This window comes from Myxine glutinosa, chromosome 11 (genome assembly GCF_964187855.1).
Source record: "Myxine glutinosa chromosome 11, kmMyxGlut1.1, whole genome shotgun sequence".
Taxonomy (NCBI): Eukaryota; Metazoa; Chordata; class Myxini; order Myxiniformes; family Myxinidae; genus Myxine; species Myxine glutinosa.
In genome coordinates this window covers 85587304-85614119 of record NC_136271.1, presented here as the reverse complement: position 1 = coordinate 85614119, position 26816 = coordinate 85587304, and the positions used below count along the sequence as shown (strand labels likewise).

The 26816-nt window shown below is 46.1% G+C and overlaps 1 protein-coding gene across 4 annotated transcripts in view; it reads left to right on the top strand.

The window, feature by feature from the left end:
- Positions 1-26816, top strand: part of LOC137416855 (ral GTPase-activating protein subunit alpha-1) — a 344184-nt gene that overhangs the window by 634 nt on the left and 316734 nt on the right. For all 4 annotated transcript variants that reach the window (XM_068102513.2, XM_068102512.2, XM_068102510.2 and 1 more), the window contains exons 2-4: positions 11293-11403; positions 21977-22026; positions 25002-25059. In XM_068102513.2, coding sequence (XP_067958614.2) covers positions 11293-11403; positions 21977-22026; positions 25002-25059 — 219 coding nt within the window. The remainder of the gene's footprint in view (positions 1-11292; positions 11404-21976; positions 22027-25001; positions 25060-26816) is intronic.

The window sequence follows — 26816 nt, the reverse complement described above, 5'->3', positions numbered from 1 at the left end:
AGTCTGCCCCTCCACACGCAGTGAGTCCATGGGTTTGCCCCTCCACACGCATTGAGTCCATTGGTCTGCCCCTCCACACGCAGTGAGTCCATGGGTCTGCCCCTCCACACACAGTGAGTCCATGGGTCTGCCCCTCCACACGCAGTGAGTCCATGGGTCTGCCCCTCCACACGCAGTGAGTCCATGGGTCTGCCCCTCCACACGCAGTGAGTCCATGGGTCTGCCCCTCCACACGCAGTGAGTCCATGGGTCTGCCCCTCCGCACTCAGTGAGTCCACTGGTCTGCCCCTCCGCATGCAGTGAGTCCATGGGTCTGCCCCTCCGCACGCAGTGAGTCCATGGGTCTGCCCCTCCGCACGCAGCGAGTCCATGGGTCTGCCCCTCCGCACGCAGCGAGTCCATGGGTCTGCCCCTCCGCACGCAGCGAGTCCATGGGTCTGCCCCTCCGCACGCAGCGAGTCCATGGGTCTGCCCCTCCGCACGCAGTGAGTCCATGGGTCTGCCCCTCCGCACGCAGTGAGTCCATGGGTCTGCCCCTCCGCACGCAGTGAGTCCATGGCTCTGCCCCTTCGCACGCAGTGAGTCCATGGGTCTGCCCCTCCACACGCAGTGAGTCCATGGGTCTGCCCCTCCACACGCAGTGAGTCCATGGGTCTGCCCCTCCACACGCAGTGAGTCCATGGGTCTGCCCCTCCACACGCAGTGAGTCCATGGGTCTGCCCCTCCACACGCAGTGAGTCCATGGGTCTGCCCCTCCACACGCAGTGAGTCCATGGGTCTGCCCCTCCACACGCAGTGAGTCCATGGGTCTGCCCCTCCACACGCAGTTAGTCCATGGGTCTGCCCCTCCACACGCAGTGAGTCCATGGGTCTGCCCCTCCACACGCAGTGAGTCCATGGGTCTGCCCCTCCGCACGCAGCGAGTCCATGGGTCTGCCCCTCCGCACGCAGCGAGTCCATGGGTCTGCCCCTCCACACGCAGTGAGTCCATGGGTCTGCCCCTCCACACGCAGTGAGTCCATGGGTCTGCCCCTCCGCACGCAGCTGGTCTTGTTATGTTGTGACTGGAGTTTGGTCACGGCATAAAAAATATCTGGGTTCAAGGGGTTTACCGGGGGTCAAAGTGGATCCAGGTTTGACCCCCCAAAATAGGAATTGGCTTTTTCTCTGAAACTACAAACACGATTTCAATGAAACTTGACCACAACCTTCATCACCTGTGATGTCCCGAAGTTTGTTCACAGCACTAAGAAAAACGGGCCCTAAAGGGATATGCAATGGGGGGAGGAGAGGGGGGGGGGGGGCATGAACTATTGTCGGTATTTGCTCTTTTCTCAAAAACTACATGCATGTAATCATTCAAACATGCATGTTTTCAATGAAACTACACCACAAGTTTAATCGCCTGTAATGGTACCAAAGTTTGTCCAAGGCATTACAAAAATTTGGGTCTGAGGAGGTATACGGGATGGGGTCTTGGGGGGGGGGGGGGGGGGGGGAGGGAGGAGGAAGGAGGAAGGAGGAAGGAGGGGGGTTTCCATCCCCTCCCAAAATAGGTATTTTTTTGTTTGTTTGTTTTAAGTGTTATGATTATGATAGTATGATTCCACATGCTGCCCTGTCCTCTAGCAAGCATTGAAATTGGTTTAAAATACCTTTAGTCGGTGCAGTATACGGTTTATTCTCCCAGGTGAGCACCAAGTGTTTTGCCCCAATGTTTTTTTTCTTCCAACCTATTGTTCACCAGCTCATTGGACCTTTTCTCACAAACTCAATATGATTGTCCTGTTTTACGTCCACACCACATGTGATGATATTATTTTTGTGATACTTTTTGCACCCTCTGGATCCTTTGGGATTAAACCACCGAATTTAAAACTTGAACCCTGACCTGTGCTCGAGTTTGCTGTGTAACATTCCCATAACATTGGCTTTGCCGCCATAGTAAGTGAGGTGCCGCTGGCATTTCCAATTCTTGCCCTTCATTATAGTAAAACAGGTGATGCCGATGACTTTCCTCGCCGTCCGACACCATCATGTCGGACAAAGATAAATATTCTCTGGATTGCTTTGCTTGCTGTGATACTCGGGCAGGGAGAGGTGAAGGTGAGAACAGAGGATGTTTTTAATGGTTTTGGATGGCCAGGTAACCTTCCCCTATCCTCACTCATTGTGCCCTTCACCCCCACCCCCACACCTATCAATATGAGACTTATCCTCTGAGTTTGGACGTGCTCGATCTATCTAAAGCACACGTCTTGGCACAAGGGATATCAATTCCATGCAGAGCCATCCATCGGAGTGCCGGGATGATGGAAACATCAGTTTTATCCATAGTTTGTGTGGATTCTGACCTGCCACACACCAGGAAGCTTCGTGTGACACCTCGCATGCACATGGTGTACAGTGTCAAACGGAAGCCAGTTTTTCACCACAAGCCTTGCAGCAGGCCGACAATTGCAGAAAAACAATGTAGCATTTGCTTGTCTCTTGTGCAGTAATCACCGGGCAATTGTTGTTCCACCTGTCCAATCACTGTTTGTTTGCAGCAAATGTTTCTCACTGAACAGTGGAAAATAATATACACAGCAAACTCTTGTGATTTGCAGTTGCTGCCTGGTTTCACCCGAGGTGCAATGCGATTGTTGCCTGGTTTCACCTGAGGTGCAATGCGGTTGCTGCCTGGTTTCACCCGAGGTGCAATGCGGTTCCTGCCTGGTTTCACCCGAGGTGCAATGCGGTTGCTGCCTGGTTTCACCCGAGGTGCAATGCGGTTGCTGCCTGGTTTCACCCGAGGTGCAATGCGGTTGCTGCCTGGTGTCACCCGAGGTGCAATGCGGTTGCTGCCTGGTTTCACCAGAGGTGCAATGCAGTTGCTGCCAGCACTTGTTAGTTGCAGACAATATGTCACGCGTAGCCAGTCACGTTGTGAAAGACTTGAGCCAATGTCCACACTGTATGAGCCGCTGACTCAAGAGTAATGGGATTTGAGTGAGGTATGGTTGTGGTCATTTTGATGCTGAAGTTGCACGTTGTACCTGAGGGAGAGAGGAGGAGGAGGTGGAGTAGGAGGGGGGGGGGGAGTAAGAGCCATGCAGGGTGGGGGAGGGGGGAAGAGCGATGGAGGGGGGTGGGGGAGGGGGAGGGAAGAATTTACCTGTCATTTAAGGAATGCTTCTTTGTAGTAGTGACGTGGGCATTGAGGAAGTTAGGAGTGGAGGAATGGTTGATCAGAGTAGTGATGGCAATGTACAAAGGAGCGCGCACGGCTGTAAAGACGAAAGACGGGAACAGTGGTGAGTTTGAGGTGAAGGTGGGAGTGCATCAGGGGTCGGTACAAAGTCCACTACTATTTGTTGCTGTGATGGAGGTGCTGGCTCGGAACGTAAAGGAGGGTTTACCGTGGGAGTTGTTGTATGCAGATGATCTGGTGTTGATTGCAGAAAGTATGGATGGACTGAAGGAAAAGATGAACAAGTCAAAGGAATGTATGGAGACAAAAGGTCTGAAGGTGAATATCGGAAAGACGAAGGTGATGGCAAGTGGTAAAGCATGTGGTGAGGTGGAAAGAACTGGGAAATGACCGTGTGCTGTGTGCAGGAAGGGTGTCGGAGTGAACTCCATTCAATGTACAATGTGCGTTGAGTGGGTTCATCAAAAATGTAGCGGTCTGAGAGGGTCATTAACCAGTGTGGCAGCTACATTCAAGTGTAAGGTGTGCACAGAGGGAGCTGCAGATGGCGGAAATGTTGAGTTGGATCTTGGAGAATGCGTGAAGCTGGAAGGTGTGAAAACATTTTGCTACCTAGGAGACATGCTGAATGGAGAAGGTGGTTCAGGCTCGGAAACGGTTGCTAGAGTGAGATGTGCATGGAAGAAGTTTCGGGAACTTAGTGGCGTGCTGACTGTGGTGAAACGAAACGAGACGGTCCACCAAAACTCCAAGCCGTGAGCTTTTATTCACTTGAATGCGACTGATCTACAAAGAAAACACAAAAGCTATTAAGCAAGCATCTCTGGGAACTTTCATTACCATTATGCCATTGCAGACATATTAGCAAATGTAAAACAGATCTTGCAACAATCTTACCAACTTGAAGACACAAGAGAGCGGAATGACCCATCCTTACTCATAGCTGGTATATAATTATAAATCCTCCCCACGCGGTCGGCGTCGGAATAGCATCATGAGTAACGTATAGGAGATGGAGGGCATCCCTTGGATGGAACCATCTTACTTCACGACACTGACGAGGAGGGGAGTGTTGTTCAAGCTGAAGGGAAAGGTGTATGCTGCATGTGTGAGAAGTGTTATGATTTATGGGAGTGAGACATGGGTAATGAACGTGGCGCAGCAACAAAGGCTGGAAAGGGTGGAAATGCGAATGGTTCAGTGGATGTGTGGACTATCGTTGAGAGAGAGGAAGACAAATGATGAATTGCGAAAGATGATGGGAATAGAGCCTGTGATGGATGCTGTGAAGAGAAACAGGTTGAGATGGTTTGGTCATGTGTTGAGGAAGGATGAAAGAGACTGGTTGAGAAGAGTGATGGAAAGGAATGTGTAAGGAAGTAGAGGACGGGGAAGACCGAGAAAGACTTGGCTAAAGATGGTGGAAGAAGAAATGCGGGCAAGGGGGTTAACAAGGGGAGATGTAGAAAATAGGGCGAAATGGAGAAGATTGTCATGGGGACCGCAAGGCTAACCCACGCTCTAGCAGGGAAAATGGCCTTAACATGCCTGTTGTTGTTGTTGTTGTTAAGGATTGCTTCTTTGCTAGTACGGTACATAATGATCTCTGCCTCCGAAAGTTGACGGAAGTTTTGTTTTCACCCATGTTTGTCTGTTTGTTACTTGGCATTTTTGTTTTTGATAAGTATATTGATTGGTCCGCTTAGTTTGGTACTTGCAAAATCGAAGATTTTTCAAGTATATTGTTTGGTCTTGTGCGTTATTACTTGCCGGAATAGATTCCGGCAAATATGTGTGGTTGGTTTGTCTGTCTGTCTGTTTGTCTGTTTGTGCGCAGTACTACGTCTACATCGTTGCACATAGCATCACCATACTTTACACAGCTTGCCCTGGAATAGACTGTGCCCAATTTTTAACTCTCTAGGCCCAAGGTCAAGCTCAAGGTCAGCCAAAATGTGAAAATCGTTAGATTTTAATCTTACAGCCGCCATGTTGGTGCTCGCTGTCACTGCGATGTGAAGCGAAAGATGCCTCAGAGCTGTCACATTCACAATCGCTATGTCGTATGTACTGTTACGTGCTCCTCCCCGACCCCCTGGTCACGGTGTACCTCCGAGCCACGAGAGGAATCGCAGCAGAAAAATGTGTTATTCTGTATGTCAAAGATCAATGAAGAAGCCACACCAATTGTTACCAACAAATATTGTATTAAGATCACAAAAGAATAACAGTACAACAATAATATGAATCAAAAGTACAATCAATATCCTATAATGGTACCATCAGTTTTGTAATATATAACTCACTGTGCTCCAAGTGAGTGAAACAAGAACATCCCCAATGTCTCTAATCCCCGGCTTCAAGCCAAATTCGATCCGCTCCAGCGATCGACAGAACGATGTCTAATCGAGACCAGAATCCCGTTTGGATGATAATCACAGTCACACGGCCAAAGCTGCGTAAAGGCGCCCTCATGGCGACTGGGAAATCCAAAGGCGCCCTCCAGGCGACTGGGAAATCCCACCCTCGGGTATGGATGTTCCACGGCTCACAGTCGGCGACACGCAGACTTTCCACTCAAAAGCCACGTCACACACACACACCCCAGATCGACGTCTGAATGCGGTGAAAATGGTCGAAAGAAGACGAAACCTTGAGCGAAGCGCACGTCCTGCGCGAGTCAAAATGGCCGACGGCCCGGTCTCGTGGTGCAACGGCACGATGATAATGACGATGATTCTCTTCAGAATCCACCGCAAAACCTGACACGCAGGTTGATCTGTCACAGCGATAACAACTCTGTCACAGGAGTCCCTTTCCCGGGAAACCAAAAGTTCACTCGTGACTCTTGCTCGCCCAACGTTCGCTCAGACCTCAAAGCAGTTTGGCCTTCTTGTTGAACTCCACTCGCTCCGCCTTGTTTTTCTCTTCTTCGTCGTCGTCCTGTTCCCGATCCGGTTTCCTTTTTCTTTTTAACACTAACTTTTTCACCTTTTGAAAACAGTTCATACACAATAAACCTTTTGAAAACAATAATAGTACATGGAACCAAAAATGTTTCAAGTGGATGAAAACCACCACAACGGGAGTGACGAATCCGTAACAGTACTCCCGATACGTGTTTCCTTCATTGTAAAAACTACCAAGTCAACAACAACAACATGCATTTTAAGGCCATTTTCCCTGCTAGAGCGGGGGTTAGTCAACAGTTAAAGTCAACCACCAAGTCAACAGTTGAAAGGATTTTGACCGGATAGGTGTTACTGCCTTGGCAAGATCGATGGAGACAGCGATCTGCTAGCTTATACACCACCCAAATAGCTGTGCTGGCTATGCTGCTAGTTATACACCGCCGGCAAGAGTATACATGTATAGATTTCAAGAGTATACATGTATATAGATATAGATATCCCGCCATTTTCATCCAAAATGGTCGATTTAAAAAAAGTACATTCCGGCAAGTCCTCATTCTCTGACCGATTTTTCATTTTGTCTGTTTGTCTGTTTGTCTGCTTGTATGTCGATCGCCTACAGGTCACAATTTCAAACCAATCGTCAACGAAACTTCACCAAGTTGTGGAGTTTATCCATGACAGCTGGACAAGTCGAGTGGAAACTTCACACATGTTCCCCAACCCTTGGGGATACCAGGGTGTTTTTGAATAAATCTTAGGTCATGTTCTGGCAGCCATATTGGATTGAATGTAAATCTTTTAAAAATAGTACTTCTCTTGAACCGCTCCATCCATCGATGTGAACCTTCAAAACTATGAACTAGTTGTTAAGTGGAATACTTGTTTAAAGTTTTAACCTCCGCCAGGTGAACTAAAGTATTTTTTGAACTAAAGTACTAAAGCTGAACTAAAGTTTAAAGTATTTTTTTTTTTATTGTTTGAAGAAGAAACTCTACGTTTATCTTTTCCAGTCATGTGACTTTTCAGTGTATCTATTAATTACATACTGCTTGAACTCAGTGGCATCCTGTCTATTAATTATGTGGTCTATCAATTACTTACTATCGGAATGTAGATTTCGACCCTTTGGACTGCTGAGACCCCTTAGACCTTTGAAGACCCTTAAAACCACCAATACCCCCAAAATACCACAAATACCCTGAGGACCCAAAACACCCAGAGGACCCAAAATACCCCCAATATGCATAAGACTCCTTTTACCTTTATTTACAAAATAAATTGTAAACATTGTAAAATAAATTATTTACAAACAGGTCACTTCATTCCCGTACTCTGGTCGGCTCAGCGCACTCCCACTCATCGTCCCAGCGCACCTGGCCACAGCAACGCACACGATCGCACCTCCTGTCTGCAAACCCTGGCTAAATCACCTGAGTTCATCCCCACCGTACAAAGCAACATCAAGCTCACCCTGTTCAATACCCGGTCCCTCAACAACAAAAGCCTCATCCTGAACGACTACATTCTGGAAAATAAACTGGACTTTCTCTGTCTCACTGAAACCTGGCAACAACCTCTGGACTACTTCTCACTCAACCTCACTACACCCAATGGATATTCTTACATCAATAAACCACGCTCGGAGGGCCGAGGTGGTGGAATTGCCGTAATTCACCGACAGGACATCAAGACCAGCCTCATCTCCATCTCATCTGCTCCATCATTTGAACACCTGGCTTTTAAACTCTCTGGTCACACACAGTGAGTCATGGCTGTCGTCTACCGCCCTCCCAAACCACACCCATCATTCCTGTCTGACTTCTCCTACTTTCTGACCCAGCTCTGTTCCCTCTCCCCCTCTCCCCCTCAATCCTCCTCCTTGGTGATTTCAATATCCACATGGACTCCACTGACTCCACAATAACCACTGACTTCACTGATTTACTCACTTGCTTTAACCTCACTCAACATGTCAACTTTCCTACCCATAACCGTGGGCACATTCTGGACCTTGTCTGCTCTACTGGATTAATTTTGCACCATCTCTCTGGCTCCGACCTCACCCTCTCTGACCACTTAGCCATCACTATGACCATCAACATCCCCACCCCAGCACCAAGGCATTATCGCACTATCAATTTCCGTAAGCTAAACGCTCTTTCACCTACCTCATTCTCATCCACCCTCTCTGAAAAAATGTCCACTTCTCCCTTCGTTGACCTCCACACCCCTTCTGACCTCACTGACTACTACAACCACACTCCTCCTGCCTTGACCAGCTTGCGCCCGTGAAAACCAAAACAGTTTCTTTCACCCATTCTGCTTCCTGGTTTACCCCTGAACTCCGCCTGATGAAAACTCGTGCTCGCCAACTTGAAAGACTCCGCAATAAAACAGGTCTCACAATTCACTCCCAAGCCTACAAGGACCACCTACAACACTACAAAGATGCCCACTCCCGCGCCCGCTCCGCCTACTACTCTCAAATTATCCACTCTGGCTCTGGAAACCCAAAAGCACTCTTCTCTACAATAAACAAACTCCTCAGCCCCCTGGACACCACCACCCAGTCATTCACAGTAGACAACTGCATCTCCTTCCTTTCATTCTTCCAAAGCAAAATTGACAACATCGACAACAGCTTAACCACCACCGCACCCGCTCCCCCTCAAACCACCTGCCCCCCCTTATCCTGCCAACCCCTGTCTCAGTTCTCCCCAGTCTCCCCTACTGACCTCTCTGAACTCCTCATAGGAATGAAAACTGCCACCTGCACTCTTGACCCCATCCCCTCCAGCTTTGTCAAGGCCTCCCTTCCTGCTCTCTCTCCACTTATCACTGCAACAATAAACTCCTCCCTGTCTACAGGCATCGTCCCACCATCCCTCAAAATTGCTGCTGTTACCCCCATTCTAAAAAAACCTGGACTAAACCCTGACACCCTAAACAACTTCAGACCCATCTCCAACCTACCCTTTCTGTCAAAAGTTTTGGAACGTGCTGCAGCCACTCAACTTAAGCATCACCTCTCTGCCAATAACCTGTATGAAACATTCCAATCCGGATTCCGCTCCAACCACAGTACTGAAACTGCTCTCCTCAAAATCACCAACGACCTTCTCCTCTCCTCTGACGCTGGCAACCTCAACATTCTCATCCTCCTCGACCTCAGCACCGCCTTTGACACCATCAATCACACCATCCTCCTCACCCGACTTGAAACCACCTTTAACATTACCGGCACTGCCCTCTCTTGGATCAAATCATACCTCTCCGACAGACGCTAGTTCATCTCCATCAATAACTGCAAATCCCCCACTGCTCCCCTCCCCCAAGGTGTCCCCCAAGGTTCAGTTCTTGGCCCCCTCCTCTTCATCCTGTACCTGTCCCCCCTTGGTCACTTAATCCGCCGTCATGGTCTCCAATTCCACTGCTTCGCCGATGACATCCAGCTTTTCATCTCCACCAAGTCCATCTCCACTGCCACCCGCTCTATCCTGACAAACTGCATCACTGAAATAAAATCCCGGCTTCAAATCAACTTACTCAAACTTAACTATGATAAATCTGAAATAATCATCATTGGCCCAAAAACGCTCACTAAATCCACCCATATCTTTGCCCTCGACATCGACGGTTTCCCAGTATCCACCTCCCCTCACATCCGGAATCTTGGCATCATCTTTGACCAAACCCTTTCCTTCGACAAATACACTAAACAGATCACAAAGACAGCCTTCTTTCACCTGAAAAACATCGCCCGTCTCCGTCCATCCCTCTCCTCCATGGCTGCAGAAACCCTCATCCACGCCTTCATCACCTCCCGTCTGGACTACTGCAACAGCCTCCTCTATGGTTCACCCTCAATAATCATCAATAAACTCCAATACATTCAGAACTCCGCTGCCCGTCTACTCACCCATTCCCGGACCCGTGACCACATCACCCCCGTCCTTTACAAGCTTCACTGGCTCCCCATCCCCCAGAGAATCCAGTACAAAATCCTCCTCTTGACCTACAAAGCCCTCAATAACCTGGCCCCATCCTACCTGACTGACCTCCTCTGCAGACACACTCCCACCCGCAACCTCCGCTCTGCTGGTACCAACCTCCTGACCCCCCCCCCCCCCATCCGGACCAAATTCAGATCCTGGGGGGACAGGGCCTTCTCCATCGCTGCTCCCACCCTCTGGAACTCACTGCCTCACACCATCAGAGACTCCTCCTCACTCACCACATTCAAAACAGCACTCAAGACCCACCTGTTCAACATTGCATTCAACATTTAACCCACAGCATTTAACCCCTGACTATCTCTTCTCCTTCTCCTTCCTTTTGCTTTGATTATTATTTACCTGTTGATTTTTGTCTTTTTGCACTTGTTTGTTTGTACTCTGTCAAAGCGTCTTTGGGCTTCTTGAAAAGCGCTATATAAAATAAATGTATTATTATTATTATTATTATTACCTTTAATTACCTCTGCCACCAAAGGTGGATGAAGGTTATTTTTTCACCCCTGTCTGTCTGTTTGTGATCAAGATATCTCAAAAAGTTGTAGATGGATTCGGACTAAATTTGGCAGAGAGATAGTGCATATGACAAGGACGAATTTATTAGATTTTGGTGAAGATCCGGATTCGGATCAGGCTACTAGAATTTTTAAAGTGATTCTTCACCATTGGGAGATATGGCCAAAAACGATATAAAGCAGGATATCTCAAAAAGTTGTGGACGGATGATTTTGATTAAATGTGATTCTGTATTGTGATTTTTCTGCTCTACTCTGGGATACAAAATGTAAACTGTTCACCTGGCGGAGGTATGCTCTCTATTGAATACCATTCTCGTTGGTATTGATATCGTTTTGCAATAACATTAATATTACTTTTGTTATAAGAAGCGTTCTTGGAAAAACGCCACGATAAAGGTATCTTAACACTGACGTACACCTCAACACGCAACCCCATTGGCGAGGAAAACCCCCTTGGGGAGGGGGACAAATAAATGTGCTACAACCTTCATGGTGTGACCCTTAGTCCTGTCAAGTTTGGTTGAGATTGGATAAGTAATGACTGAATGTATTGCAGTCAAAAATCGGCAGACAGACAGACACAGACAGACACCAACTTGTGTATTTTAGTATGACTGCTGTTCTCATAAAATTCGACTTCTTTTGTCTTGCAGATGCTGCTGATCAAAGTGACCTGAAACAGTTTTTTGACTTGAACTACTCACATATCTACTACATTTTCTTTGAGAATTTTGTGAGCATTGAGGCCAGCTTAAAGCAGAAAGGCAAGTCCTCTTTAAACGTGTCCTTTGTTTGTCTGTACCATTGCTCTGTTTAATTGACACACATGCTGCCATTTACTCGTTAAAGAAAATGTTGACAACTTTCATTATTTTTTTCTGAAATACTAATTCCCTGCCTTTTGACTTTTATATCTAAAAGTTTTGTTGGAACATTTCCAGCAACCAGTGCAATCTTTTTCCGTTTGCTTTTGTTTGGATTTTATGTCACAAGTTGAAATTTCATTGGGCCTGGAGTACTACTTGAGGAAGCAATGATAAAGCCACGAAATGAAAAGGAAGGCATGGATAAACCTCAAACGTCAACTCTCGTATTTTTTCAAAAACAAAAAAATGTTTGAAAATCTTTTAAATTATCGTGGTAAATCATCAATATGCTAATTTTTCAATTTAGTGCAGTAATTTAATGCCATTTGTAATGTGCAACTAAAGGTGCGTTGTGAGGAGAAGATAATGTTTGGACATTAACCCTTGATCGGAACAAAAACAGAGAACAACGTCTTTTACTTCAACAAAGAATTAACGTCAGATTATGTCCGCTTTTCCTTGCTTGTGGTAGTTAGTATACCTCATTCACCGACCTGTTGATTTTGTCCATTATTATACTGTCCGCCGATGCAGATCAATACTAACATTCATGAGCTAAACTAGTTCTTCATTCTACAAGGTGCTTTGATGGTGTCTCATGGTGTCTACAAACATTGTACTTGCTCTCTGATTTTTATATATGTCCGTTTTTATATAATAAATAGGGGGCCCGTTGCTCCACAAATTCTCATTGGTCTTCACCGCCTTGTCGCATACCTGCCTACCGGATTCGGGAGGGCAGTGGGGGATGGTCTTTGGGGTCATCTGGGTCTTTTGGGTCGTCGGTGACTTTTGGATCTACTGGATCTTTTGGGTCCCTGGGGACTTTTGGGTGCTTTGAATTTTGGGTCTTCAGGGCCCTCAGGAACTTTTGGGTCCTCGGGAACTTTTGTGTCTTTGGGATCCTTGGGGGCTTTGGGATCCTCTGGGTCTTTAGGGTTTTTTTTGTTTTGTTTTTTTTGTTGTTGTTGTTGTTGTTGTTGTATACTGAATCGAGGCTCGTGAAAAACCTAACATTTATTTCACAAACAAATCAACCAGACAAACAAAATATACAAAAAGAGGGAGCGGAAGACAAGATGGGGAGAGAAGGGGAAGCACACAACCACAACATTTGAGAGCAGGGAGAAGTGTGGGAGGGAGAGGGCTTGGGGGGAGGAGGCGTGGGAAGGGGGGGGGGGGGGGGAGAGGTATAAAACACAAGGGGACCGAAATTAGCGGGGGTAGAAAAGATCAAGGTTTTGGATGGGGGAGGATAAGAGATGGTGGTGAACAGCTGTTTTAAAGACCTGGAGGGTGGAGTGGGATTGAAGAGAGTGAGGGAGTTTGTTCCAGAGGCGGGAGAAAAGAGGAATGAAGGAGTGAAGGTGAGCAGAAAGTCTTGATTTTGGCAGTTTAACCATAAGAGGGTTGCAGGCAGATCTTGTGCGACCTGTAGGAATATTTGGGGGACAGAGCCCAGAGAGAGCTGGGGGGGGGGGGGGGCAAGGCCAGAGAGGAGTCGGGAGAAGACGGAAAGACCACCAACCTGCCTGCGGTGAGTGAGTGAAAGGCCCTTGGAGTTAGCTTCATCGCGGGAGATTCCAATGATTCTGAACGCTTTGGTTTCAACAGCATGAAGACAAGCTTGGTGTGAGGCAGGAGCACCAGACCAGAGGGGAGAGCAGTAATCCATAGAGCTGTGGATGAAAGCCTTGTATGTGGTGAGGAGCTCAGGTGTGCCAAGGAAGGACTTCGCACGACGAAGGATGCCCAGTCGGCGACTGGCTTTGGAGGCCAGATTTGAAATGTGGTTTTCCCAGGAAAGATCATGGCAAATAGTGAGACCCAAAAGCTTGAGTGACAGAACTTCTTGGAGAGGATTATTCAGAAAGTGGATGGGAGGGTTGTCCAGTCGGTCTTTTCGGAGAGACATCGTAAGAGTGTGAGATTTATCAGGATTGAAAGACATGTTCCATTTGTTTGCCCAGTCTGTGATTTTGTCCAGGTCTGCAGAGAGTGAGGAGGCTGCAGACTGCCGATCTGAGGGATGAGGAATGGAGCGACAGAGAGTAGAGTCGTCAGCAAAGAGATAGAGAGGATTTTCAAGAGAGTCAGAGAGATCATTGATGAAGACCAGAAAAAGCACAGGGCCCAGAACACTACCTTGGGGAACTCCAGCCTGAACAGGAAGAGGAGAAGAGAGAAACCCATTCAGGGCCACATGTTGACTACGACCAGAGAGGAAGTCCGCCAGCCATGCGTGGAGATTTCCATGGATACCAAAGGAGGAGAGTTTGGTGAGCAGAGCAGGGTGCCAGACCGTATTGAAGGCATGTGAAATGTCAAGGGAGACAGCTCTAATTTCCTGTTTGGCATTGAGGACCTCCATCCATTGTTGAGAAATCAGAAGCAGTATGTCCAGAGTAGAGTGACCAGGTCTGAAACCAAATTGATGATCAGAGATCAAGCCATTGGAGAAGAGGAAAGATTTCATATCTGAAGCAATGATGGATTCCATGACTTTGCTGATAATTGGGAGAAGGCTGATTGGTCTGTAGTTGCTAGGATCTGTTTTTGCACCTTTTTTGTGCAAAGCGGTGATGTTGGCTGATTTCCAAGCAGATGGCAGATGACCTTGAGCAAAAGAGAGGGTGAAGAGAACAGAAAGAGGGAGTGAAAGAGCGGAAGAACATGATTTTAGGACACGTGGGCTGATGCCGTCAGGACCAGTTGCAGAATCAGAGTCGAGGGTTGACAGAAACTTTTCCACCTTGTCAGGAGGAAAGGACACAGAGTCCAGGAGCAGCTGGGTACGACTGGGTACGGTGGGTACAGAGAGGGATGGGTTTGGGACACAAGATTTAGAGGCAAACACAGAGTTGAGGCATTCAACTTTTTCACGTGCGGAGTCAGCCGTTAAGCCGTTTGAGGTGAGGGAGGGGATGGAGGGGGAACAAACACCAGAAACAGATTTGACCAGATGCCACCACGATTTGGAAGAGGGAGACAGATAAGAGAGTTCGGTCTTGAGAACGGTGAGATATTGTTTCCTGGCTCTCCTGAGGGTGGACACACACTTGTTTCGGGCTTTGTGAAAGGAAATGAGATTTCCTTCCGTTGGATTTGCTTTCCAGGAGACGAAAGCAAGTTGTTTCAGGGCAACAGCCTCACCACAAGATTCCGTGTACCATGGACGGGAGGAAGGGTATGACATCTGAAGACGAGATGGGATAAATCTGTGCATGAGAGAGAGCAATTTACTTTGAAAGAATTCCCAGGATGAGTTGATGTCAGAGGCGGTAGAGATGGGAGACCAGTCCAGATGATTGATGGCTGGTTGAAGACCGTGCCAGTTGGCCTGAGTGAAATGCCAGACTCGTCGACGCTGAGGAGGCTCTCTGAGAATGGTCAGAGAGATGTCCACTTTGACAAGCACATGATCAGATGAGCCGATTGGAGCAGAAGAAGAGCAGCAGACATTTTCAGGGAAGTTAGTCATAACCAAGTCCAGAAGAGAAGATGCTCCGTTGACTGAGATCCGGGTCGGAAAATTGACAGATTGTGTCAGTCCCAGTGAGTCGCAGAAGTCCTTTGCTGAAGAGCCATGGCTGGTGAGAGAGGTACCCACACCCAGCCAACTGGCATGGTGACAATTGAAATCACCACATATGAGGAAGAGAGAGTTGGGATGGGTAGATAGAAGTTGGTCCATATTATCAGACAGCGAGATGTGGATGGAGTCATCACTGTTTGGTGGACGGTACAACACACATATGAACAAAAGGTGGGAGCGAAGGGGAAGCCGTAGCCAACGGTATTCCTGGGGGTGAGGTGGAGAGAGGGCAGTGGAGGGCGAGTGAGGAAGAGAGTTTTTTTAATAAAGATAGCAACCCCACCTCCAGGACGAGGCTCAGGTCTATCATACCGGAGGAGGGAATAACCTGGGAGAGATACCAAGGCATCAGAGACATCATGAAGGAGGAAAGTTTCTGTTAAGCAGATCACATCTGGTTTGTCAGAAGCAACCTGTATTGAGAGATCAGTCAGGTTTGAGCGAAGGCCCCGGATGTTTGAGGTCCATACCGTTAATGATGAGGAAGGGGGAGCATCGGGTACAGAACAGGGGGGGGGGGGGGGGAGGGGTAGGGTAAGATGTGGAAGAGGAGGAAGAGGTAGGGAGAGCTTTTGAAGGTGTGTCAGAGATTTCAGAGATTTCAGAATAGCTTGGAGAAAGGGAAGAATGGGGCGGACAAAAGGTTTGATGGAGATTGGGTGCGGCACAGTGAGGTGTTATTTGAGGAGGGGGAAGAGCGAGGCAGTAGGTTGGGGGAGATGAAGGTGAAAGTTGGAAGGGGGAAGAAGCAGGGAGGATGCTTTGAGGAGGAGGGTGAGAGGGGAGTTTAGGAGGGGAGGAGCGAGGGAGAGTCTCGGAGGGGAGGGGTGTGGGGGGAGTTTAGGAGGGAGGGGAGGGAAGGGGCAAGGGGGGAGATTTAAAAGGGATGGGTGATGGGGAGGATTTGGAGGGGAGGGGTGATGGGGAAATTTTGGAGGGGAGGAGGGATGGGGAGGTTTTGGAGGGAAGGGGGGATGGGGAAGATTTGGAGGGGAGGGGTGAGATTGGATTTTGAAAAGTGTACGATTCATGGGAAACGAACATTTTTTGCAAAATGAGTTTGAGACCTTCGAGTCAAAAATACGTTTGAGGAAGCTGAAAGAGGGGTGGAGTTCTGGAGAGATTAGGGAATGTCGAAAAGAGGAACTGTAAGAGATGGTATTATTTCTTTTTTTTGGAATGAATAGATTTGGTGAGCAAGACGAAAGCATCCTTTTGTAGGAGAAGAAGAAAAAGGTGTTATAATATATGAGAGAAAATAGTTGTTCAGGGGAGAGATTATACATTTCTAACCACGTGATCGCGTGATCGCGAACAACGTGAACGAAGAACGAACAGACAAATAAGAACAACAAATAAACGAATAAGATCTGAGAAGGAAATATTTTTTTGGGTTTTTTTTTTTTTTGAGTAGAGATATTAAACAAGGAGGTATGGGGTGAACGACTGGGATGAAACAGAGAACGAAAATAATTGCAGCGTTTTCGACGAACCGCTGAGAGAAAAACAAAACCACAAGGTCGGAGACGGTACGGTAGCCTAAGCCTACGAGTACTAGGCCTCAGAATACTCGATACGCATTAACCGACGATTGTGTGTACATGTACGAAAAATTAGCACCGAAGATTTTCCTAAAGATACGCTATAGGTACACACTCCGAAAGATAGATACAGTCTCGACAAAAACACAATTGTGAAAGATTACTTAGCTTCGAAAGCGTGAGCGCATGGAACAGCTTCGAAAAGACGTGACCTCGCCGTGATCTCGCGAGATCGGGTATTTGGGATCTTAAGGATTTTAGGGGGCTTTAAGGGTCTTCAAAGGTAGAAGGGGTTTCAGCAGTCTTAAGAGTTAAAAGGTACATTTCAATAGTACGTAATGGGTAATTCATTAATAGATGTACATAATAAATGGACAGAAAAGTATGCTTCACACACTCCTACACACCAAATTCATCCATTTATAGTGGATGGCACCTACAGATATTGCTAAATCAACAAGCACACAAACTCTAACTTTTCATATTCAATCTTCTTGTTGTATGATTTGATTTTGTGACGTTTTGCCTTCTCTCACTGACTTTGTCAGGTCAAAAACAAAAGGTATTTTGAGGTACAGCATCTTTTCATAGTCTATTTTCTATTGGGAATGTTTATAGCGTCCTTTTCATTAATAATTTGTTGCAATTATTAGTTTGTTGACAATTTCATTCAAGGGACAGATGCACTTGAATTTGGTTTGCTCCTCACTCAGGTAGCATCATTCTTTGAGTATTAATGTTAATTGGCATGGTATGATATTAAATAACTGAGTAGTAATTAATGCTTTATCAACAATAATATTATCCATTGGTTTTGGCCAATATTAAGTGGAAATATACTTAAGTTGATCAAACTTCAGTATAAATTAATGTAATTGTAAAGAACATTTGGAAAAATATTGCTGTACTTTTAGTATATGTGCATGGAAAACAGCGATAGGTTACTGGTCCTTGAATTTAGCAAAGCCTTATTTTCACATGTTATTTACACATGTTGCTAAAACTGAAATGGAATATGACGAGGCACAAACAATTGGAGGTTGGGGAGGAGGGAGGGAGTGTTTTTTTGCAACATTTGTGTTAAAATGTCTGTTTCGTTTCTGATGATACCCTGTTCCAAGTTCTAAAATTCTACCGATTGAAATCGACTTTCTAGAATTTTTCTTTTTTTTCATAAAACAAATTTCTGATTGAATGCTTCGTTTACTTTAAGTTTCATACTGGGTGGGCCCATCGAATAGCTTTTTCATTTGAGATTGTATATGTTTCCATGTGTATTAAGCAACCATTCATCAATTATGGATGATGTTTCTTTGAGATTTATTTATCCTGAACAGCATGTTCAATGTGACCACTGTTTTGCCCTTGAATTTCTTGCAGCCAAAGGATGAAATTATTTACTATTCTGTGACACAAGTCCTCATCATAGTTTACACACATCATGAGATTAATGATGAAAGGTAGCAGGTTTGTACTCCTGTGACTACTACATCATTTTTGAGTCTTCATTTGGTTGCAAGTGAAAAAAAACAAAACGATGTTTTCCAGTAACACTCATGATGGAAGCACACCCATCTATGTGATCCAGCACTCCCATGATGAAGGACCACAGCCATTTTATTCTTTATTCTACCACACTCCTTTTGTTGAAGCACACCCATTTTATATTGCATCACACCTCTTTCTTTCAACCACACCCATGTTATTGCATAGTGACGACCATAGGCATTATCAGAACACACACCGATTATTATTTAAAGAAAATAGCATGTAGGAAAAAAAGAGACTTTTGATTTAATTGCACCACACCCATGTTGCGCCTCAGCCAATTATTTGCAACAATGTATTTGTAAATTTGTTGCTTCCCTTTTATTTCACCACACCCATTTAATTGCACCACACCTGTTATAATAATAATAATAATAATTCATTTATTTTGTATAGCGCTTTTCCAGAAGCCCAAAGGCGCTTTGACAGAGTGGAAAACATAATGCATAACAATACATGAAAACAACAATTGCAAAAAGACAAGAATCAATAGGGAAATATTTAAAGCAAAAGGAGGGAGAAGGAGAAGAGATAGTCAGGGGTTAAATGCTGTGGGTTGAATGTTGAATGCAGCGTTGAACAGGTGGGTCTTTAGTGATGTTTTGAATGTGGTGAGTGAGGAGGAGTCTCTGATGGTGTGAGGTAGTGAGTTCCAGAGGGTGGGAGCAGCGATGGAGAAGGCCCTGTCCCCCCAGGATCTGAATTTGGTCCGGATGGAGGGGGTCAGGAGGTTGGTACCAGCAGAGCGGAGGTTGCGGGTGGGAGTGTGTCTGGAGAGGAGGTCAGCCAGGTAGGATGGGGCCAGGTTATGGAGGGCTTTGTATGTCAAGAGGAGGATTTTGTACTGGATTCTCTGGGGGATGGGGAGCCAGTGAAGCTTGTAAAGGACGGGGGTGATGTGGTCACGGGTCCGGGAATGAGTGAGTAGACGGGCAGCGGAGTTCTGAATGTATTGGAGTTTATTGGTGATTTTTGAGGGTGAACCATAGAGGAGGCTATTGCAGTAGTCCAGACGGGAGGTGATGAAGGCGTGGATGAGGGTTTCTGCAGCCGTGGAGGAGAGGGATGAGCGGAGACGGGCAATGTTTTTCAGGTGAAAGAAGGCTGACTTTGTGATCTGTTTAGTGTATTTGTCGAAGGAAAGGGTTTGGTCAAAGATGACGCCAAGATTCCGGATGTGAGGGGAGGTGGATACTGGGATACCGTCGATGTTGAGGGCAAAGTTATGGGTGGATTTTGTGAGCGTTTTTGGGCCAATGATGATTATTTCAGATTTATCACAGTTAAGCTTGAGGAAGTTGATTTGAAGCCAGGATTTTATTTCAGTGATGCAGTTTGTCAGGATAGAGTGGGTGTCGGTGGAGACGGACTTGGTGGAGATGAAAAGCTGGATGTCATCGGCGAAGCAGTGGAATTGGAGACCATGACGGCGGATTAAGTGACCGAGCGGGGACAGGTAAAGGATGAAGAGGAGAGGGCCAAGAACTGAACCTTGGGGGACACCTTGGGGGAGGGGAGCAGTGGGGGATTTGCAGTTATTGATGGAGATGAACTGGCATCTGTCAGAGAGGTATGATTTAATCCAAGAGAGGGCAGTGCCGGTGACGTTAAAGGTGGATTCAAGTCGGGTGAGGAGGATAGTGTGATCGATGGTGTCAAAGGCAGCGCTGAGGTCGAGGAGGACGAGAATGTTGAGGTTGCCAGCGTCAGAGGAGAGGAGAAGGTCGTTGGTGATTTTGAGGAGAGCGGTTTCAGTACTGTGGTTGGAGCGGAATCCGGATTGGAATGTTTCATACAGGTTATTGGCAGAGAGATGATGTTTGAGTTGAGTGGCTACAGCGCGTTCCAAAACTTTTGACAGAAAGGGTAGGTTGGAAATGGGTCTGAAGTTGTTTAGGGTGTCAGGGTTTAGACCAGGTTTTTTTAGAATGGGGGTAACAGCAGCAATTTTGAGGGAAGGTGGGACGATGCCTGTAGACAGGGAGGAGTTTATTGTTGCAATGATAAGTGGAGAGAGAGCAGGGAGGGAGGCTTTGACAAAGCTGGAGGGGATGGGGTCAAGAGTGCAGGTGGCAGTTTTCATTCCTATGAGGAGTTCAGAGAGGTCAGTAGGAGAGATTGGGGAGAACCGAGACAGGGGATGGCAGGACAAGGGGGGGGGGCAGGTGGTTGGAGGGGGAGCGGGTGCGGCGGTGGTCAAGCTGTTGTAGATGTTGTCAATTTTGCGTTGGAAGAAAGAGAGGAAGGAGATGCAGTTGTCTACTGTGAATGACTGGGTGGTGGTGTTCAGGGGGCGGAGGAGTTTGTTTATTGTCGAGAAGAGTGCTTTTGGGTTTCCGGAGCCAGAGTGGATAATTTGAGAGTAGTAGGCAGAGCGGGCGCGGGAGAGGGCATCTTTGTAGTGTTGTATGTGGTCCTTGTAGGCTTGGGAGTGAACTGTGAGACCCGTTTTATTGCGGAGTCTTTCAAGTTGGCGAGCACGAGTTTTCATCAGGTGGAGTTCAGGGGTAAACCAGGGAGCAGAATGGGTGAAAGAAACTGTTTTGGTTTTTACAGGCGCAAGCTGGTCAAGGCAGGAGGAGAGAGTGTGGTTGTAGTAGTCAGTGAGGTCGGAAGGGGTGTGGAGGTCAATGAAGGGAGAAGTGGACATTTTTTCAGAGAGGGTGGATGAGAATGAGGTAGGTGAAAGAGCGTTTAGCTTACGGAAGTTGATTGTGCGATAATGCCTTGGTGTTGGGGCGGGGATGTTGATGGTCAGAGTGATGGCTAAGTGGTCAGAGAGGGTGAGGTCGGAGCCATAGAGATGGTGCAAATTTAATCCAGTGGAGCAGACAAGGTCCAAAATGTGACCACGGATATGGGTAGGAAAGTCGACATGTTGAGTGAGGTTAAAGCAGGTGAGTAAATCAGTGAAGTCAGTGGTTATTGTGGAGTCAGTGGAGTCGATGTGGATATTGAAATCACCAAGGAGGAGGATTGAGGGGGAGAGGGAACATAGCTGGGTCAGAAAGTAGGAGAAGTCAGACAGGAATGATGGGTGTGGTTTGGGAGGGCGGTAGATTGGGTTATTATTATTATTATTTTTTAACCACACCCATTTAATTGCACCACCCTCACGGTTTACAAAAAATAGATGGAAAAACGGTAAAAAAAACAACCCAGTAAACAAAACCACTTTTGTTGCTGCCCTGGACCCCAAAATCAAATCAGTTTACCTTTGCATCATATTATATAATTATACCAAGTTTGGTGAAAATCCCATGACTTGTTACCAAGTTAGCTCGGTAACAGAATTTTTACCTGACAGGACATCTGGCATTTGACCGCTCGACCCCAAAATGTAATTCGTTTAATCTTAACATCATTATAAATACCTGTACCAAGTTTGAAATAGACCACTTCAGCGTTCTCAAGTTATCGCAGTAACAAAAACCTATCACGGATGGATGGATGGATAGACGGAGACGGACGGACAGCCGGACTGACAACCTGAAAACATAACGCCTCCGGTGACTTCGTCGGCAGAGGTATAAAAATAAAACGTGTTATTTGATGCATCAATTTGATGCTCCAACTAACAAAATTTCATAATTGTGTGACTGAAATAGACATCCATTCTCTGGAAATCCTAATGATGGACTGTTGCAGCCTATCATCAATTAGGATGCTATTAAAGTAAAAAAAAAAAATACCGGTATATATACTCATTTTATATATATATATATGTATGCACTGTATATTGTGAAAAGTTCCTGTTAATCTGTTGCAATAAATTATCCTTTTTCAGGGCATAAGTCTCAAAGGGATGAACTTGAATCTATTCTCTACATTTTTGAGGTGAGCATTCAAAACTCCACATCACTTATTACATTGATGTTCAGGGACATGTAGTTCATACTGTGGGTAAATCATAAAAACGAGTGTGAGATGATGAACAAACAAGAGAAAGTCAGGAGGTATTATGTAGACTTCAGTAGGCATTATATACCAATAGGTTTATATATGTTGTTGCGTGAATGCCTTCTAGGGAGTAACTTTGCATGATATAGTGATAGTTATTTCCATTGTGCATGTAATAGAATAAGTGTGAGGTCATTTATTTGGATATAAAGGTATGCGTCATTCATATAGAAAGCTGTCGTCTTCCCTCCCCACATGTCTAAAACTGATTTTCCTTGACACCGTTTTCATGTTTTAACCCTTTGTAATCTGTCCGAAATGGTATTTAAAGTGATCCGATGAACCATCGGCACAAGTTTAGGTGGGGAAAGCCTCCCCCACCATTAGCATCCGACCCACGCCGACCTTGTCGTTGTCAGCACCATATAGGTGAAAGGTCATAGGGGGATGCCCACCCTACGAACTGGGCCATGGGCGAATGATAGTCGAGCAGGGTGGGGTTAGTGGTGTCGTGGGCCTGAGTTGGGGGCTAAAAATATAAATGAAGGTGGTGCGAACCGTGGGGGAAGGGATACTTGGGAACTTTGCGGAGGAAGCTGTGCTGAGCCCCCCACCCCCCACCGCAAACCACACCAGACCTGCCCTCTCATCCTGCTGGCCCTTATTTATGGCACAAAATGTTTTCCCGTCTGGGAGTATCTCCAATAGGTACTAGCTGCGTCCCATTGGGCACAACCTTTGGCATTTAATCCCTGTCGTTATTCTGGTCCTTTCTTCTCATGTGTGAATGAGGCATTTAAGGTTTAGGTACTTAAGGATCCTCCATTTGTACGTATCCGGGGGCGCGTATCGCTTTCGTGTATTTCCGCCTATTTTGCCTGGTTTTAATACTGTCGCGTCGCCGGGGATTAAGATCCCCAGTGACGGATGGCTGACTGAGCTTTAACTCCGAGGCGTATGAGCTGAAAATATGGCGGTCCCTTTATATGGCGGTCCCTTTATATGGCGGTCCCTTTATATGACGCGCGAGGGAAACGGAGGTGTCGTCTTAATTGAACGGACGGATGTGACGAGGGTTTTCCGAAATCACAAACAAATAAACATACAGGGCAAGAGATTGGAAATGCAATAAATAAGGGTTTAATGAAAATAATGCAGACAACAAAGAAATGAACGCAGGGTAAACTAAAATTCCTAAATGAGGGACCCTCCAATTGGACTCATGTACAGACACAGGGAGAAATAAATAAAATGAAATGTGGTGCGGTGCATTGGCCGACACTCAGCTCTGGTCTCCTCAAACGGCCCTCAAACCCTGGCGGTCATCCAATGGGTCCCCGAGGCCTTGCGCGGGAAAACGCCCGATGGCACGAAGTCGCGCCGCAGCCAGCCGCCCGCGCGTGGCAGCCAAAACCCCTCCTCCTTCCCCTCCTCCTTCCCCTCCTCCTTCCCCTCCTCCTCCCCCTCCCCTTCTCCCTCCTCCTCTCCCTCATCCTCTCCCTCCTCCTCCTCCCCCTCCTCCCACTCCTCCTCCGATTGCCACAATCCACCAGCCTTCTACCACATGCCTCGCGAGCGTGTATCGCTCAAAGCACGGCCACCTCCCCCGAAGGCCCAGGGATATAGAGGGAACAACTGTGATGAAAATGCACCCTCCTCTTTTCACTGAAGTCACACTTAAACCAAACCCCGTGCCACACCACTTCAGTCCATGGCCATGACCAATCATTCCCTTCGGGGCGGAGCCTCACAGCCTTTTTTGACGCCCATCGAGAAAGTTTGGCTGTGTGGGGTGGTAATGTCCGGGTTCTGTCGGTGATTATGGTGGTTGCAATTATGTGCCGAGTGCATGGCTGGCCGAGTAAATGCCATAAAAACAAAGGGAAAAATCACAGGGGCATTTACACACTGGGAATTTATCCTTATGCCCTACCTAATTGGCATAGCTTCACCCCTCGCATGGAGACACATAGCGCTTACACGGACTTTTGGCCCTCACTTAAATACATGAAGGTTTCATCTTCACGACATTCGGGGCACGCTAATCGATACAATTCTATCTGGACTAAGGTATTTCATTACCTACCCCCACACACGTAACAATACAATACAAATTCACTTGGTCTCTGCATGATTCTGGTGTTCTAATGGGTGGTCCATTAAAGAACCGAATGGGTTAATTGGCGAATATCTCGTAGTACAAAACTGTACCTGTTTCTGGCGATCTCCGCTCAAATTACTAATTAGGGTATCTGAGCGCTCGGTACTTATTATCGTGCTGCCTAACTGCCTTGGACATTCCACATGAATACGGTAACGTGGAAAAAAGGCACACAAACAGTGTTCTGAGTGGCCGAATCAGTTGGCCGGTGCGACGGCTTTGATGCGGTCGGTCGAGATTTGGACCGAACAGCTGGGACAAGTCCAACGACTACAACAATATATATAATTTAATAAACCGGAATAAATTTCTGTGTGGCGCTCGTGTGAAAAAATCCTGACAACTTTGGACTCGAACCCAAGGACCTGATGACAGCCCAGACTATTGAGTCTTCGGGATAGCCTCAGGAGTTTGTCACATGAACACTGCCAGTTTTACAATGGCCGACGTCTTGCATGTCTCAAGAGTGATCAAGAGGGATGCAATGTGAGTCGTTTCTAAAATGCCAGAATGTTAAGAGACTGGACCTATTTATGCAACCCTGCTGACAGGGTGAGGTAAACCACACGACATTTGTCCCGGGGTTTATTAATTGAACCAACATGTATGCAACATTCCTTGGGTTTAAAACGCTTTGCTCGGATATTTTTGAAAAACTTTTTGAAATTTATGTTATTTCATGATTTACAAAATATTAATAATATAATCATCTCGTTATAACCTGCTACTTCACCTATTTACTTTCATGCAGAAAATTCTTCAACTACTGCCAGAGAAGATTCAGAGAAGATGGCAGTTTCACAGTATAGGTATGTTTGTTGATAACGAACCGATACACTGTTGTATGTAATTAGTGTGATGGCAGAAATGGAGGAGGCACCTGCAGGCTGCAAATTTGGTTTTGCTTTCTCTTGTTCTCTGATCACCTCAACACACTCACTTTGACGCATTCTTGGCCTGTGTGATAATGGGAAAGCCTATATCACGTCCACAACATTTGAAATATCGTGCTCCATGTCATTTTGGCCATATCACTAAATAGTGAAGAATCACTTTATAAATTAAAAAATTATAGTATCTGGATTTGAATCGTCACGAAAAGCGAATCACTTCGTTCTTGTCGCACACCCAGCCTGTCCACCAAGTTAACAAGGAACTTTGATGCAGGAGGGGGTGGTGAGAATTGTTGATTTCACCTGTCTCTTTTCATAGAACATTACCAATTTAACCTCCCTCCATCCCCCATATGGATTTGACATTAGCCCTCCAGTGGTGTCAGTGTTGTTTCTACTCCAAATAATTCGAGGGAAGGCGTCAATCACCAAACTGGAAATTTTGAATCGCTTTGACCAGGATGAACGTGCGGTAGACATCGGCATGCTGCTCGGCCTTATACCGACCACAGTAAGGACAATTTTGACCAATGCTGACCAGGATTCTTCAAGTACCAAGTCAGTAACTCCCATAAGTGTAATGAAGATAACTCCATCAAGAAATAACACGATGAAGAAGATGGAGTGTCTGCTGCCCGTCTGGGTCGAGGATCAAAACCAACTCCGTGTACCATTAAGTTTACAAGTGATCCAGGCCAAGGCAAGAAGTATGTTCGACAATGTGAAGACTGCAGAAGGATAAAGTTTGCAAGGAGACACAGTGAAAACATTAAGTATTTGTTCAATATTAGTTCATACTTACACCTCCATGAAAGTGTTTATTACAATGTGTTTTAAATAATTTAATAATTGTACTTGAATTGTACAGCATTTTGTTATCATAAAAGAAATGAATACCGAATACCACATACCCTACCAGGACTTTTGATCTACGAGTCGGGCCTGTTGATCCATTGGATCAAATTTTCGTTTGTCTTTAACGGTCTAGAAGCATACTTGCCTGCTGTTCTGCTTGAGCATTTGCTTTCCTTTTACCAAACATATACATGCTTGGGCCAGGACAGAGGTGGGGGGAGGGATGATTTAGGGGGGGATTATGAATTCGTTATTATCATTGGCAAATTATGCTACTATTATTATTATTGTTAATATTATAACTATTAATATATGCTTTGTTACAATGTTGTTATTATTTTTGTTATTTACTTTGTAATTGGAATGCCATGCCCTGATCGATATACTCTTACTTTTGTGGGGGTAGGGAAGAAATACCTTTGTGAAATCAGGATTGTGTAAATTAGCATGGACTGTGTGACGCGAAGAAGAAGAACCTCGATGTACATACGCAGGGTAAACCGTGAGTGTAAGTGTTTGCATGTGGCTATAAGGGGCGTGGCTTTTGTGTTAATTAGTTATAGGGCTCAAGATTCATAACCCCCAGTGTGTAATTGGTCCCTTGTGATCTTTCCCTAATGCTCTTACAAAACTCGCCCAGCTATGCATCCAGCTCCATTACTACAACAACAAGAACAACGAGCGCTTCATTCACCCACAACATCGTCATGCGGACCAAACCCCGAATATTCTCGATGAGAGATTAGACTCGGCCCACCCCTTATAACTCGTAACGGAGAAACCACACCCCGAGCCTCGTGAGTGGTTGAGAGCATATG